At 42.2% G+C, this 17,164-nt stretch overlaps 2 protein-coding genes across 7 annotated transcripts in view; one reads left to right on the top strand and one right to left on the bottom strand.

Moving 5' to 3' along the window:
* STX3 (syntaxin 3) overlaps positions 1–17,164 on the top strand; it is a 145,436-nt gene that overhangs the window by 56,962 nt on the left and 71,310 nt on the right. The window lies entirely within an intron of this gene.
* CBLIF (cobalamin binding intrinsic factor) lies at positions 2,073–16,738 on the bottom strand. Its single transcript, XM_030849302.2, has 9 exons — positions 16,660–16,738; positions 15,785–15,961; positions 14,934–15,047; positions 14,378–14,518; positions 12,277–12,458; positions 8,022–8,199; positions 6,458–6,659; positions 4,194–4,312; positions 2,073–2,134 (listed from the first exon to the last, which is right to left on the bottom strand). Exons 1-9 carry the CDS (start codon positions 16,736–16,738, stop codon positions 2,073–2,075), a joined length of 1,254 nt encoding a protein of 417 aa, XP_030705162.1.

The raw sequence follows: 17,164 nt of genomic DNA, 5'->3' as shown, positions 1-17,164 counted from the left end.
CCTGCCAATACAGATGAACACAGTTAATAACTAGGTAGGTAGTTAAAACGAGGTTTTCATACATGAAACCAGCCTGAGATTCCCCCTAGTCTTTCATGCCCCTCTTTTTCCTTCAATTTCTATCATTATAGCAAACGCTGGGTGCGGAATACACACACACACACACCTTCCTTTGGTTGCCCAATTTTTTGTTAAAGGAGGAAAAGTCATCTTTGTTTAAAATAATTTCCCCCCATTTCCATCGCTCAATTATTATGTGTTGAACGGAGAAAACTTAGAAACCAGAGAAACAAATAAACAAAAAGACATCAATCACTAATCATTCTATCCTGCAGAGGTAACCACTGTCGCACCATGGGACGGGTGATATTGCGATGCTGTGTAGTCTGATTTCTTCACTTGGCTCTGCATGAACGTCTTTTCATGTCATCAAGTATCTACCTTCAAGATGAATTTTAGTGACTTATAAGAATCCCATCGTACAGACCCACCAGGGTTTACCTATGCATTGCTCTGTTTTGGGACATACCCATTGTTTCCATGTTTTCCATATTACAAACATTATGATACGTTATGAGAGAGCACTTATTCACCGCTCCCTGAGGGTTTCTACCATTGTAGCAGTCCTGGTCTTTTTCGGGCATACAGTGACTTACCTGATAGCTGTGATGGGTGTGAGGATCTGGGCCTGTGTGGTTCATGCCTCTTTCTCCCGGGAGCCAGATCGTCACCAGAGAGCAGGTTCTTGCTCTGGGATGCCAGGAGGGGAGGCCTGTGATGGGGCCGTGAAGTCTGTCCACTTCTGGGCTTCAGTTTTAGGAACTGTATTGAGGCTGCATATCTAAGTTTTTTTCTCTAATTGTCCCAGCTGACATGTAGATTCTTATATATATCTGTGTCCTCTTATGATTTCCCCCTTTCTATAAATTTCAGAATTAGGACTTTTGGGGATCAAAGTGTACATCTTATGTCTTTTGTTACAAATGTTCATATTCTTCTCTAGAAAGTTTGTTCCAGTGTTGACTCCAACAAGCAGAATTTACCAGTTGATTGTCTTCAATTTTTCTCCCAAAGATCTGTACCTTCAGTATTTATATACATATGTAGGACAGGGTGAGATTATAGATCTATATATTATACCTAAAATGTTATATGTATTATTTATGGGACACAGTTATATATCTACATTTAATATATAAAACATATTATATGTTAAATTAATATTAAATACACATTATGTTCATATTAATGTATTAAATACATAGATAAATTATATAAAATATATTTGAAATGTGATTTACGCAGAACAAATATTGGAAATAGAAGTTTGTGATATATCGATAACATGATTTACCTAGTTCTGAACCATCTGGGAGCTTCATATGAAATAATTTTGGTCACTTTATGTATGGATGAATGTGTGTACATATATATGTTTACACTAGGTGATTTGAAAAGGAGTACTTGGTATAAGAAATAAAAATAGAAGGTTTTTTTTTTTTTTTTTTTTTTGCGGTACGCGGGCCTCTCACTGTTGTGGCCTCTCCCGTTGCGGAGCACAGGCCCCGGATGCGCAGGCTCAGCAGCCATGGCTCACGGGCCCAGCCGCTCCGCGGCACGTGGGATCCTCCCGGACCGGGGCACGAACCCGTGTCCCCTGCATCGGCAGGCGGACTCTCAACCACTGCACCACCAGGGAAGCCCAAAATAGAAGTTTTAAAGATACATCCTTTCCTTTATAGAATAAAAGAGTGTGTTGGTTAATTAATCAAAAAGGTCAGAATGACCTTCCAGAATATCAGCGAGACGCCCCCTTTCCCCCCTCGCCCTAGGTTTAAATGATGACTGGGGGTCATTGTCTTGAGAAGCCGGACTTTTGCTTTCATGGGTCACAGATGTTGAAACTCCAGTGAAGTTTGCATCATTTATTTTACATTGTGGTTTCCATGTTTTAACCAGGAATATGGTAGCCTTGTAAATGCCGACTTTTTTGCACAGATTTGAAATGAGGTGAAAAAAAAATGCCAGCCGTCCTCCGGGGACGTTTGATAGAAGCTCAGTCCTTCTCCTCCTTAGTACCGTGTGAAGTTGGCTGTGATGTGCTCGCAGTTGAAGGGTATGTAGTCAGCAACTCCTGGAAACAAGCAGAGAACAACACGAGGTGCCCACGGTGCCCATAACCACACCACTCTCCCACGGGACCAGCCCATCAAATTGGTTAGAGAGACAAAATCGCCATAGAGTTGATTAGTATGAAGGGAGCATGGAACTGAGATTCAGGGGTCCTTGTTTCCAGGCTCTCAGTTGCCATGTGGAGCGCGTCTTTGGCCAAGCCCCTTAGATTGTGCCAGCCTCCTTCCCTCATATACACTATTGTACTACTAGTATTTATGCTGAAGAATTATTTTCAGGATTAGAAATAATGATTGCCAAATGCCTCATGCAGTATCTGACACATAATAAGTATGCGAGAAAGTAATTTCTATTAAAAGGGCTTATGTAAGCCAAATTTAGAGCATTCAAGGCGGGAACTCATGTTCCGTTTAGAAGATTTTGTAAGAAGTGAGGAAGGGCAATGGGTTGAGAATTCTCGTCTTTCTGGGCAGGAAGCACAGATGGTGACATAATCGATGATTCACTCTGAAGTAGCGAGGCATCAGAAAGCATGACAATTCCAGGCCCAGATCTTTTTGGATCTCAGAGGACTTGCTTTTCCCCAGAGAAGAAAAGTAACTGGCAGACATGAGAATTAGCCTGATCTGCGTTCCCAGGGCAATTCTTGAGATGAAGGTGGTAAGAGAATTAATAACGATAGTGATTAGCATTTTTGAACAGATACCATGCAAAAGGCACTGAATTTACTCATTTCAAACACATTATTTCTAATCCTCACAATAACCTAAGAAATGGTTACTGCTCTTTCCATATTATAGCTGTGGGCACTGTGCCTCAGAGAAGATTCATTATTTGCCTAGTGTAGCTAGAAAATAAGAGAAGGGGCTTCAGGAATTCCCTGGTGGTGCAGTGGTTAGGACTCAGCGCTTTTACTGCTGGGCCCAGGTTTGATCCCTGGTCAGGGAACTAAGATCCTGCAAGCTGTATGGTGTGGCAAAAAAAAAAAAAAAAAAAGAGAGACAGAGACAGAGAGAAAGGGATTCTAACCAAGGTTTATGTGACTCTAAGATCTTTCTTAAATGCTGTGCTACAATTCCACAAATTCTGACTGGCCAGATTTTTTTGTCAAATCCATAGTAGGCTCCAGGAAAAACGTCTCTCTCATTGTAATCTTGGATAATGAAGCATCTTGACAGAGAAGGGTGACAATGAACATCAGGTTAACTAGGTAACATCGTGCTTCGACAAAACCATAGACCAGTACTCTTTTTAAGCTGCAGGATGTTTTAGTATTTGCGCAAACATTTTAAAGATTGTTAAGGTTTTGCTGAAGTCTGGGTTTTATTCTTCCCACTTTCCCCACACAAACATTCTTCTTTCTGGTGATTTTTAACAACACTACAACAAAAGAAGGCGAAGAATGGATTTTGAGTGAAGCTGTGGCCTTGATTATCTGCTCTATCACATACTACATGGATGCTTTGGGCAAGTCCCTTTTTTGTTTGCGAGACTTAGTTTTTTTTTGTTGTAAAAAGAGTCACTAATGCCTACAGAGTTGATGTATGAAATAAGATAACATTACTACATTAATAGATGTTATCTTATCCCTCTCATTTATTTCCCACTGGCTATGAATTCACTGTTCTTTTGCTTTACACATACGTGTTTAATTTTTTAACCCCAAATTGGCCATCTTCTTAGATCACACACTTAAAAAAAAAAATCTTTCTCACATCTGCTTTTTCCTTCTTTAGCTCTTACTACTTTAGGTCAATCCACTTTTCTTGTTCACTGGATATTTTCCCACTGGCTCGGGGTGGAGTTAGGATTCTTGATTTTTTCAAAAGCTTTTTTAGAGAGCTACCCATCTGTTCTATCTATCCATCTATCTATCTATCAACACTGTATATATATTCATAATATATCTGCGTATGTACATACGTATGTAACAGCTATATGTACAATTATTGTATATACATAGAATCTCACAATTATTTATCGATTAAATTAAATATGGAAATGAAAGAATTAGCCTTCAAACGATGGAGAAAATGCCCACATTCCTTTTCTTCTCTCACCTTCATTTAAAGGTGTTTTGCCGCTCAGGAACTGCCAATACGTCTTGTGATTAACATTTTCAGCGATATTGTTAATAGAAGAGACCACAAGTCCCCAGGATGTCATTGTGGTTTCAAATCTGTAAGAATAAAATCATATACGATTAATACCTCACTTTAAGTCAGGCAATAAGAAGTTAAGATGAAGGGACAGAGACCTTCTAAATGCTTTAAAGATCAGAAAAAATCATGTTTCAAAGAGAAAACGCAAATGACTAATGAACATAAAATTACTTCACTTGGAATTAAATAAAAATAAAATGAACAGATTTTTTAAAAACCTATCATTAAGCAGATTTTTTAAATGTAAATGTCCAACAATGGGCAAAAAAATTAGGTGAGAGATGGAATGAATATCCAAGATTGACTCTTTTGCAGTTAAGAAAATCATATTTTTCAGTGAAATGGGAAAATGCTTATGCAATAATATTAAGTGAAAATGTGGGATACACATTGTATCAGAAATATCTATCTCGTTAATTATGGATCACAACTATTTGTAATATGCATGGAGAAAATACCTATAAAATTATAAAAAATACCAAGTGATTATATTATAGATAGACTATAGATGTTTTGTTTTCTTCTTTATGCTTCCCCCCCCCCCAAAATTTCTCCTATGTGTATTTATTACATTTATAGTTAGGAAAAGTTAAATCAGGTAAAATTAAAGCTGAGCTTAGAGAAGAAGTAAAGTACATTCAGCAGGTTGTTGGAAAATTAAGTATTCTCAAAATGCGATCTTTATCTTGACCTGTTCTATAGAAGTTAGGGAAGTGATGGAGCTGGTCTGTGGGCAGCAGACACACGTGTACTTATCCTAACCCTGGAGAATAGATCCCACGTCACTCGTCTATTCCTTGGCCTTTGTCAGTCTTTCTCCTGGACAGCTCTCTGCAGAATTTGGATTGGGCCATCTTTTCTTTGAAAGTATCTCCTCTCTTCCTTTCCATGACCTGGCATCTTCCCCCTCCTCCTCCTATAGCTTAGGCTTCTCCATATTTCTCTACTGTTCCCTCGTTTTGCAAACCATAAACATTCCCCAAAGTTTAATGTTCTCCTTTGTGATTTATTTCTATATTTTTCCCTTTCCCAACTGGGTAGTAGAAAGAACATAAGAGTCAGTCAAATCTGGGTTCAGATCTCAATTCCTATAGTTTGCATGTTATGTGATCTTCAGAATATTACTTAACCGTTTTGGGCCTACGTGGTTCTGTCTGTAAAATGGGAATAATTATATCTGTCTCATGGTTTATTGGAAGCATTGTATCTGCCACCTACTACACCATCCCTAACTTCAGTCGTCAACTCTATCAGATGACTACCCAATCTCTTTTGCTTGTCCTGACCTCTTTTTCTAGGACTTCCTTTATACCTCCAAAAGCTTCCTAATGTTTCTGTTTTGAATGCCAACAATTAATCATCTAAAGGAATTAGGTTTTTCTCTGAAGGACATTCTTTCTTCCTGACACTCCTACCAATAGTTTTGAAGCGTCTTGCTCTTGACCCCCACATGCAGTCACTCTTGAGCCCTGGGGCATCTTCCTTGGTATGAGTACATGTCTCCTAGATGAAGTCCCCATCAGTTTACAGCTTCATTTCTGTAGTCACGCCGTAGCTTTCCTCCTTGTCACTCATTCCCCAAACCAATGAACATTTTACAACATGACTTTTCTTACTCAAAAACTTTCAATGCTTCTCTGCAACATGAAGTCCGAATTCCTTAGCCTGGTATTTCAGGCTTTCTGCGATATCACCCAATGTATCCTTCCAGACATCATTCATTTAATTCAGTCCTGTATTCTCTTGTCTCGTCAAGCTGGTCTACTCATTGACCCTAAATTCCTTGCTCAGTCCTGTCTCGAATGCTTTGTCCTCACCATGCCCCTCTTCCCAGAATACCATCCTTCCCTATCTTCCTGTATGGTACCTATTCTTTGAATGTGGTCCAAAGCCACCAGCCTTCCTTGACTCTTCTAATCCACACTGTGCTCTCTCTCCTTTGAATTCCTGTTTTAAAAACTCCATCTTATATTGACTTGAATGATTTAATTTTTATGAGAGCCTTGCCTAGTTACTAGATCGCAGGCTCCTCAGGGGGCTATTAAATAAAGATCTGTTACATGATCAGAAGGGAAAAAAGCAAGAAAATGAAGGAAGAAGAGAGAGAATGGGAATTCAGGTTGGGCTTGGGAGGAATGGTGAATGTCACTTGTAACACTCACTTGAATGTGGGGTTTTTGCGCTGTGCTTCCTCTAGGACAACAAGTAGCACTGATCCTCCTTTTACACTAACATTGATGGTCTCATTGAAGAGAAGCTCCACACTCCTCAGCTGGTTATTTATGGTGTATTTGACGGTGATATTGGATGCTGAGGTGGGAACACGGCTAGGATGGCTGGGCAGAGTTGGTTGCACCTCATGACCTGGGAAGAGCAAAGAGGCCAAATTTGTTAAAGATTATGGGGTTTGTAGTATAGGTACAAAATCTCTGTTATTGGCAGCTTATCCCAGAACACATTTTAAGAGATGACAGCGGTTTTGTGTCCTCTGTGGATTGTTCTGAAGAACTGGTGTGACCTATGAAACTCTCATTTCCATCCTAGAGAATTGATCGTAGCTGAAGAACTGACAGCTAGCTTAATAACGAACGTTTATTTTGTTAAAAGGATTTGTCAACTGAAGGGAGGGTTGTGAGCCCTAAGTCATGTATTTTACATGGTGCTCACTGTTCTCTTGGGGTTTTTTGTTAGCCCGAAGAATCTGGAAGCAAAGGTAGTAAGTTTCAGGCCATTTAACAAAATACCTGGGCACCTAGTGCAGAATCCTAGGAAGGACTCCATGGCCACCTTGTTCAAGTTGGGAAATCTTTGGGAAGCAGCCTAAGGAGTTAGTGAATGTGGCTATGTTTGGTATGATTGTGGTCAGGTTGCTTAATTGTGGTCTCTATAGATTCTGTACTGAGATAGACAAGGAGCTTACTTATCTCAGGAAGTCCATGCAACATAAGATGAATCATACTTTATGTTAGTATTTGATTAGAAAGAAGAGTTGGAGGAATCTATACCAAAGACTCTGGGGTGATAAATTTTTTTGCAGGACTCTACTTTCTAGATGTATATTTCTGCCATGTTTGAATTTTAAGTATCTCTGTATTATATTTGTAAATGGATAAAATAAAGATATTTCAAATAAAAAGGTAACGTGCCAGATTTCCACCCCATCCCTTTGGTGTGCTGTGAACACATTTTTATATCTCCAAGTCTTGGCTGAAATGTCAACTCTGTTCTTCTCCTAAGGTTCCCAAACTCAATGATTGGTCATACTTTCTTTGCTTTTGCACTGTATATGGCTTCTATTTCTGTTTAATACTTATTTCATTCTTCCAAATATTGTGGTTTTTGTCTACATACCATCTCCTGACTTTGTAAAGAGCAGATATGATAAGATATTGCCTAGTGTTTGGTGCATTTGTCAAATGAATGAATGACATCATATGTTATTTGACTGTTAGGACCATGGATCTTCTCTCTCCACAAGCATCCAACAAAATGATTTACCTATAGTAGGTTCTCAGTAAATGTGTGTCGAATGGAGTGGATGTGGGAGCGAATTCTGAGGGCAGGACAGCATGGCTGTGTGCTAACACACAACTCTTGGGAACTGGCCCTGCCTACACGGCAGTCATGTATATAACAAGACCTTATGCCACTTAAAATTGGTCCACGTATCATTCCTGGCATAAGTTGCCACTTTATAGGGAGAGACAGATGTTAAAGAGTTCTTACCAGGGCTGCAAGACACGTGGGGCACATCTAGGTATGTCTTGCCTTTTAGGGAAGGGAGGATTTGGGCAATGGACATGGGGTTGTGGAATTTCCCCTCCTTCATCTCATCCAGTACAGAATCCATGGTCTGCTGGCAGTTCCACTCCTTCTTAGGTGGTTCAGGTGTCACGGAGAGAGCCTGGGGCCGGGGTGGGGGTGGGAGGGTGGGTAGAGAGAGAGAGACAGATTAGGTATAGCTGAGAGTTGGCCTTTATTAACCTTATAAGGGACAGACTTGATCACTAATCTTTGTGATCAACCAGAGTCCAAAACCGAAGCTGCACGAGGTTCAGGACGACATCTGTCTTATTCACGGCTGTGTCCCCACTGCTTAGTTCAGTGTCTGTCACGTAGCAGTCACACAATAAATATCTGAGCTACACTCAGTTTCAGGGAGTGCTGTTAGGGCTGCAGTATTTACTAACAGTTCTTGCACGTAGGAGGAGGATGAGAGCTGGCAAGGCAAGCTCCTGGGGAAGCTTTATTGTAGGACAGCCTGGCCATCTAACGGTAGTAGACTTCTCTTGTTTCTTGTTGTTCTACACACCCTTTGGTGGACTCTTCCCCCATTCTTTGATCATGTCAGTACTGTCAGCTAGAGGCTCCACGATCCTGGCCACAAGGGTGGACTCATGGGCTGGGCTAATCGTAGAGTACTATCCTCTTGGTGACAGTGATTGATGGACACATGCACGAATCAGAGTCCTTCCAGGATACACAGACATTGGGAGAGAGAAACATTTCTTCCCCCTTGCTGGGGTTAGTAATCATGGAGGTGCTGGTGACCATCTTTCTCAGCCACTCTGAAGAAGCCATACAGCAGGAGAGAATGAGAAGAACCATGGCTGAGAGATGATGAAAGAGTGATCCCTGATGTGATTTGAGCCCTTTATTCTGATTAATCCTGAAATCACCTAATCGAGCCCTGGATCCCCCAGTTTCTGTGAAATAGTAAATGTCCATTTTTTTTTCTTAAGCAAAAATTATTTGGGTTTCTGTTATTTGCAAAATGAGTCTTGATGAATACACCAAGCAAGTCACTCTACTTTGCTGAATTTTCTGTCTCACGGGTAAAATAGAAATCATAGCTCCTGCCTACCTTTGGGGCAGTCATTGGAGGTTCAGATGGGATGCTATGCAAAAGCATTTTGTAACGTTGTGTTGCGGAAGCTGTCCTTAGCACCTCCCTGCCTTTACAGTTGTGCTGACTCATCCACCACAGCATGTTAATGGTCTGGGGTTGCTGATGACCCATTCACTTGAAGCTTTGAATGGGAAATGGGTGAAGGGAGGGGAACCAGAAATGGCTGTGAGCTAGAGGCAGTACTGTGAGCAACTAGGCGGTTTTGACAGGCTCTGTTAACCTCCATAACCATGACAATGGCTATTCCCAGAGGCCCCTTTACAGGACAGTTTGGTTAAAGGGCATCAGTCAGGCTTTCCCAGCAATGGTATCTGTATCTTGTCCACTTGCCATATTCATATCCCAAATCCCACTAAGTGAGATGTATCCCCTTGGGATAAAACATCACAACACCAACTCTTTAGAAAGCAGTAATGCATTAGCCAGTTAGAAGTCAGTAATAACTTCGCATGAAGAAGTTTTATGTCCCCAAGTTAGGTTCTTGTCAGAGGAACCTTGCAAGTGTTGGAATATTTATGGAAGAAAGAGGAGGAAATGCCTCTGGGAAACAATGTGGGTGGCCTAGGTCACTTGAAGGGCACTGACAGCTGGCAGAGGGTGAGTGAAGGCTGCAAAGGAAGCTAAATATCACGTCTCTTCCACTGGGAGAGATCACAAATAATTATTAAATGCCACATTGTGCCTGTGACTTTTTTTATACCTTTGCTATCATGGGGAAGATGAAATTCCAGGAAATTCAATATTTGCCCAAGATGGTGGCCAATCTGGAATGCAAACCCAAGTTGTTACAGCCTTAGAAACCCTTTGTTTTTGACACCAGAACATTTGAGATTAGAAAAAGTTTATATAGTAGGTATCTGGTGATTTCAGACCTCGGGCTGCCTGGGTAAACTCTGGCATAAGGCGGGTAGGGAGAGGTTATGTATCCTAACTGACCAGTAATCCACGTGGCCTTTGCTATCTGCATATGGGTGAGGTCCTGCCTTTTTCCAAGGAAAAACTAATTCCCAGGTACAGCTTTTCACGGTGTACTCTGCAGGTGCTAAAATCCCAGATAGAATGCACAAACCAAATTAGCAAAAGCAAACACTTCTCCGTCTGGCTCTAAGGTGAGCAAGGTTATTTTAAGTGAGTCACGAATAAAACTTGCCTAGATTTCTTCAAGACTTCCTTGTTCCCCCACAAAGCTTTCTAGACCTGAGGCCTGGGAAAGCTTCTGTATGATTCAGCCATAAAAACAAACAGTGTTTTGCTCTCTGACAAAATTTTATTGGCCACGACATGACGTAGAAACTGACTTTATTTTCGTTAGTTGGTCCTATAGCGCATTGGAGTGGGGACTTCGTATTTACTCTTATGTTTAACGTGAACTAATTTCTAGTCTATTTATGCCCTTCGCTCATTTTTTAATCTTAATTTTAAAAAATATTTTAAAAATTGAGATGTAATTGACATATAACATTATCTTTGTTTCAGGTGTAGTAACAAATGATTTGGTATTTGTATATATTGTCAAATGATCACAGTAAGTCTAGTTAACATTCATCACCACACATAGTTTCACATTTTTTATATTGTGATGAGAACTTTTAAGATTTACTCTCTTAGTAACTTTCAAATATATAACACAGTATCATTAACAATAGTCACCACGCTGTACATTACGTCACTAATTTTTAATGTATAGAATATCAGACCAGTCTCCAACCCCCTGCACTAGTTCAGAGCTAAATTAGGTGTAGGGTGGGCATTGTAACTCCATGGTTCTGTTTCTTTATTTTTTATTGATGTATAGTTGATTTACAATATTATTTTAGTTTCAGGCATATGGTATAGTGATTCAGTATTTTTGCAGATTATACTCCATTATAGATTATTACAAGATAATGGCTATAATTCTCTGTGCTATACAGTATATCCTTGTTGCTTATCTATTTTATACCTAGTAGTTTGTACCTGTTAGTCCCATACCCCTAATTTGTCCCTCCCGCCTTCCCTCTCCTCTTCAGTAACCACAAGTTTGTATATAGGTGATATCATGCAGCATTTATCTTTCTTTGCTTGATTTAATTCACTAAGCATGATATTACGATTCTCTGTTTATGGGATTTCCAAGTTGGGAAGGTCATGATGTAGTTTTTCTCTTAATCCCATGGGGCATTTTGGGACTCTGGAGCATAAATTTCTTAGTTTGGACTACAGGATTTGGCCACAGGTGACCCTTTAATTTTTGATTCTAGTTGGTTCTCTCTCCCCATTATTATTGGTGTGTTTTCCAGGGGAAGATGTTGCCCTAATCAACGGAAGGGGAGGTGTGTGTGTGTGTGTGTGTGTGTGTGTGTGTGTGTGTGTGTGTGTGTGTGTGTGTGTGTGTGTGTGTGTGTGTGTGGTTGTATTTGGAGCTATATCAAGCAGCATCTTATAGAATCCAAGCCTGAGACTCTATAGTAGGGAAGCATAGGACTGAGCATAGATTTGATGACCAGACACATCTGGCGCTGACATATATTAGGGATCTTTGTGAGGTTGAACTGAGACTGAGATAGTAAAAGACCTTGACAAAGATTAGATGTCCAGGCAGTTTTAGATTATTTTCATTAATCATTTTGAATACAATCCCACCTTTTCTTGGATCAAGGTAAAGATCTGATAGAAGAACACTTGATTGGCAGCATGGAATCAGAAGATTCAATATTTTTTGAGGACCTCCTTGAATATCGTTATTTTCTAATACACCAAACTTTCAATTGTCTATAATTATTATGAACAAACTGATCATTATTCATAATAAACCAATAATTTCTTGGATTTATTTATTTCTTTTTTTTTTCCCATGGAAGGGAAAAGAGTTCATGCATATTTGATTTTATACTTTACCTGTGAGGTAGGGATGAATTAACACGTACCTGTATTTCACCAGTAGAGAAACTGAGGCACAGGTGCCGTAAGGAATCTACCTCTAGTCACAGTAGCTGGTCCTCCACAGAGATACTACCAGAAGCCTGGTCTCTTGGTCCTACAATCCAGGCTTAGGGACATGGACCCAGCGAAGGGCATCAGTGACGCATTTACCTGCATGGCAAGGCCAGTGCTGTAGATGTTTCCGATGATGCCGTTGTCTAGGATGCTCATGCTGATATTCTCCACAGTGTTCTTTAGTACCTGGCTGAACAGGGCTCTGTAACCTTCCTCTGAACCTATGGGGATCTTGTTGTACATACAGGTCAGAGCCAAGGTCACCACTGCTCCTGTGTCTGAGAATCACAGCACGGGATAAGACAACCACCACCACCACAATATGAACAGCTGACAGTTGTGTGCTTATTGTGTTCAGGTTCATCATCTCCTTTACCCTTCAGGACAATCTGTGAAATAGGACCTATAATTATCCCCATTTAGGGGACAAGGAAATGGAGGCTCAGAGAGGTTAGGTAACTGCCCAAGGCCACACACCTGAATGCAGATGTGTATGACTCCACAGCTCATGCTTTGAATGAAAGTCGACTAGCAACATTTTCAATCCCACTTCTCTTGTCCCAATGTTTATCTTTCAAGATGTCAGCAGTTGGTGAAGGTCCAGCCATCACCACCTCTCACTGAAGTCCTCTCTGTCAATCCAGAAAAGAGACTACACTACAACAAGTGTAGTCTCTTTTCTGGATTCCTTTAGCATTTGTTGTTTGTACCTGTTTTGCAATCTCAGCACTGTCTGCTGTTAACTGTGCCCTGTGAGTTCTCAGATGGGGGGGGGGGGCGGGGATTTTCATCTCCCATAGTACCCAGCACAAGGGCTTTTTTCATTATTTCATTCTTATTATGTGTGAACTGAATGGGCAAAAACTCTGGCATGACGAGACCAGAAGAAATCAAAGACTTGCCAGATGGCATTTTTTTCATCGATCTTTCCCTCCCCACCCTAATCTCCACCCAAAATTTCATCACCTCATTAAGGATGAAAATGTTGGCAAAGAAGCCCCAATTTCCTGAACTGGCAGAGAGGCCCCAGCAATGCATGAGGTCCCAGATGGGAAACAGAGGCCAGTGTGTGTTTGACCCATGGGGAGGGTACTTGAGTAAATACCTACCTGTGTGCTGGTCTGCTAAAGCCTGAAAAGAGAGAGGTTGCTAATGCGGCACGTATAAGGGGTGAAACCCTGAGATAATCCTGTTGCTTAGATAGTGGTAGAGGAGAAAAGATGACCACCAATGAGGGACATAACAGTGCCCCCCACAGAGGGCATCATACAGAGAAGGGATCGTTATGTGCAGAAGAAGGACATGGTGTGGTAGAGGATAGAGCTTCCATTCACAAGCAGCCACGTGCTTGCAGGATGAAGGAATAAGATGGTTCCAGTGCATCCTTGAAGGGGAGCATTATGGGTTTAGTGTTCAGAGGGTAGCTGTTTAGTTAAAGAGAATACCTGGGGACTTCCCTGGTGGGGCAGTGGTTAAGAATCCGCCTGCCAACGCAGGGGACACGGGTTCGAGCCCTGGTCCGGAAAGATCCCACATGCCGCGGAGCAACGAAGCCCGTGCGCCACAACTACTGAGCCTGCACTCTAGAGCCCGTGAGCCACAACTACCGAGCCTGCACTCTAGAGCCCGCGAGCCACAACTACTGAAGCCCGCGTGCTGCAACTACCAAAGCCCACGCACCTAGAGCCCATGCTCCAGCCCCGCTCGCTGCAACTAGAGAAAGCCCACGAACAGCAACAGAGACCCAACACAGCCAAAAAAAAGAAAAGAATATTTGGATGTAGTAAGGAGGAGCATCGAGAAGAATAGAGTGTGGAAGCATCAGCAGCGACTAAAGAGGAGGTTCAGGGCGGGACTGAGTCCGACACTGATTTGATAATTTAATCACTCGTCTGGGAGCAACTCCTGCCTTGGATGACGTATTTATTGTCCTCAGTGGAGATCCTGATTTGTCTGTAACTGTCAGACGTGGCAAGTATTGTCCTGGTTTCTGTTTTATTTTCTCTCTTTCATTTATACCTTAATTCACATGTCCAACAAATATTTGCCCAGTATCTCTCATCTCCAGGCATTTTCACGGTCCTCAGCTCCTCTTCCATGGAAAGCTCCCCCCCTCCCACTTTCCCTCCAGCTCTACCCTTCAGTGACCTTGATGTTCCCAGCTCGGGGCACTGTGTGAAAGTGGTAACCGACTCACCCACGTCGAAGGGAGAGGAATTGGCCAGCAGGCTCTTGGCAAAGCGGGCTGCTACGGGTAAGGTCGTCGCCGGGTGTTTCTGGCACAGCGCCAAGATCGCCAGGCTGGGCCCATAGAAGGATGAAGCAGGGACATTGAGGCCTTGGAAAGGGATAGAGGGCCTTCATAAGACTCACGTTCACTGTAAAGAAGATATTTGTGAAAAAGGAAAAGCTAAACCTTTTAAAGATACATTGCCAGAAAACCTGTCCAAAAGGAAAGATACCATATGGCAAGAGATAACTTCCGTGTGTCTCAGAATAAGACTGTCATCTGGTGTGAGAACAGAATAAGAGGGATGCTGCTGTCCTCAATGATGGCATAGAACTGTTTGCCTGGGATAGTGGTCTTTTCTAGTTCATTGGATTGGAAGTGGAGATCTCACTTGTGGGATCATCAGAGGTACTTTGTGTCTCTTGCCTAAACTTCCACTCTCCCTTCCTTTTTCTTTATAGATTTAAAATTCTCAGGAAAAGCCATTTGCCTCACTTCCCCCTCCCTTCTGATGAGGTCTTACTGGAAGGTTCCCAGTTCTCCATTTGTCTCTGTAGAATCGATACTTTTTTCCCAGGGTCGTGGCAGGAGGAGGTGAGGGCCATAATGGTGAGGGCAAGCTGACCAACGGTAAGGTCTGTGGAAGAGAGAACAATATAGTTAAACAAAGGCGTTCTCAGGGGAGAGCACCAGGGGCCAGGCTGAGCTCTCTGCTTCTTTCCAGATCATTTCGATTTTTTAAATAATGTGATTAGTTTTTTGATCTTTCTCAAGGAAAGAAGTATGGAAAAACATTGAAGAAGTATGGACAAACATTAAATAGGCCATTAATCTAGTGGCCTCTATGTGACTTGACAACCCCATCAGGAATTCCTGGTATCTGTTTAGAAAAGCAGCAAGAATACCCATACAAATTCATATATTAAAAAAATGTATAGTTACAAGATAATTTTAACTTTACTCAAGTTTATCTAATTTGAACCTGAAGGCAACTCCTGTGAGGTAGGCAGAACAGAGATTTTATTATTATTGTTGTTATTGCTATTAGTGTTACTGTTATTAGAATTATTTGCATTTCGCAAATGACGACCGAGTGGTTGATGGGGATCTGTGACTAGTTCAAGGTCACAGAATTAGTAAGTGGCAGAGCCAGACCTGGAAATCCGCTCTTTTACATTTAATCTAGAGCTCTTTCTGCTTTGCTGCCCTCCTGTGTGAATGCCCTGACTTCACACATGAGTCCTTCCAGGGATGCAGGGAAAGGTGTTCGGGTGATTCAGGTACCATCACAGGTAGCACTGGGGTGGGGGCACATGGAGGTGGGCCCTGGGGATGGAGATTCAGGGAGCGGGCAGAGGGGCCCTGGCTTCTCACCAGCTGTGTCACTGTCCATGAGCTTGAAAGTCAGGTTCTTCTGGGCCTCCAAGTTGTAGGCTCCGGCCAGGTTCATGGCAATAAGGATGCTGGGGTTTGGGAAGGCAGAGTTGACCACGGAGCTCTCCATGAGCACTTGGATGCCATTAACCAAGGGCTGCTCTGCTAAGGGAACAGCTGCAGGGGACAAAGCCGTTTACCAAACCCCTCATCCTCATTCCCTCTTCTCAGAAACATGTTTCCTGTGTCTCTTCGGAGAAGACAGGATTAGCCTTGGTATCCTCAGGGATGCTCCCTTTGGGGTGATTATTAAAGAGCCATGGAGAGAACACTGGGCTTTTTCTTTGGAGGCCAATTAGTCCCTACATCTTCCCAAATAGCCTTTATCTTTAAGAAAGTGATTTTTCACTTAGTAACGTCGAGCACTATGGCTCACAGACATTTCATGCTATTTCTACCATGTTCCTAGAAGTCACTGATTTCCTTGCATCCATTTTTTTTCTCCCTCTTACATGACAAATATGAAAGATTTGGGATATGACCTATCCTCAGCAGGTACCCAACGTTCTCACTAATAGTGGTACCTGGTCAGAACAGCCACTGAAGACCTTTCTCTGTATCATCAACCATCATTCCTGCAATGATATTTCAATTTCTCTTAAAGTAAAATGCATAGACTTGCCTCTCAAAGAACTTATGCTGTTAAGTCAGGAAAGATGAACCACACACACTCACACCCTGACTCACCCGCGTTGGAACTCCTAGAGTGATCACTGTTTCCAGGCACTGTCTCATGAGCAGACTTCAGTGTCTGAGGTTTCTGCCTATCCCCAGGGTAACTGCTTCCCTGACCTTGGAAAAAATGCTCTACTCACAGCATGAGCTTCGGGTCTGGGTGCTGGTCCCAGTCATAGCCCAGAGAAGGGTCAGGAGTTGGAGGGTGACCCGGGTCATCCCACTGTCTCCTGTCCACGTCTCCCGTTCACAAGTCCCAGTGTTTGCAAGTAGAGTATTTCTCTACTCTTTCTTATATATGCTTCTCTTTGTAAAACAGTCTGCTCTCCTCCCCCACCCTCCAGGCGCTCGTAACCACTTATGCTCACTGCACTCTCCGAGATAAAACTATCCACTTGCTTATCTAAGTTTACCTACTATAGAGCCTCCAAGGTGCCTGAAGGTCACATGTAGGCCGCACAGTCATAGGAGACACTCAGGGCTTACATGTGGTGAAGGCAGCGATGACCAAGTGTCCTTTACTAAAATCCTGGCAGGCTGGCTAACGTGCGAATGTAACAGAGACCTTCTCCTAAGCCTTTGCGCACCCAGACCGCCTCTCGGCAACCACTTCATTGGGGTTTGGGGGATCCCTAAGGCAGCACC

The sequence above is a fragment of the Globicephala melas genome, chromosome 8 (genome assembly GCF_963455315.2).
Source record: "Globicephala melas chromosome 8, mGloMel1.2, whole genome shotgun sequence".
Classification (NCBI taxonomy): Eukaryota; Metazoa; Chordata; class Mammalia; order Artiodactyla; family Delphinidae; genus Globicephala; species Globicephala melas.
Note: the sequence above shows the minus strand (reverse complement) of the source record. Positions and strands in the feature narration are given on the sequence as shown.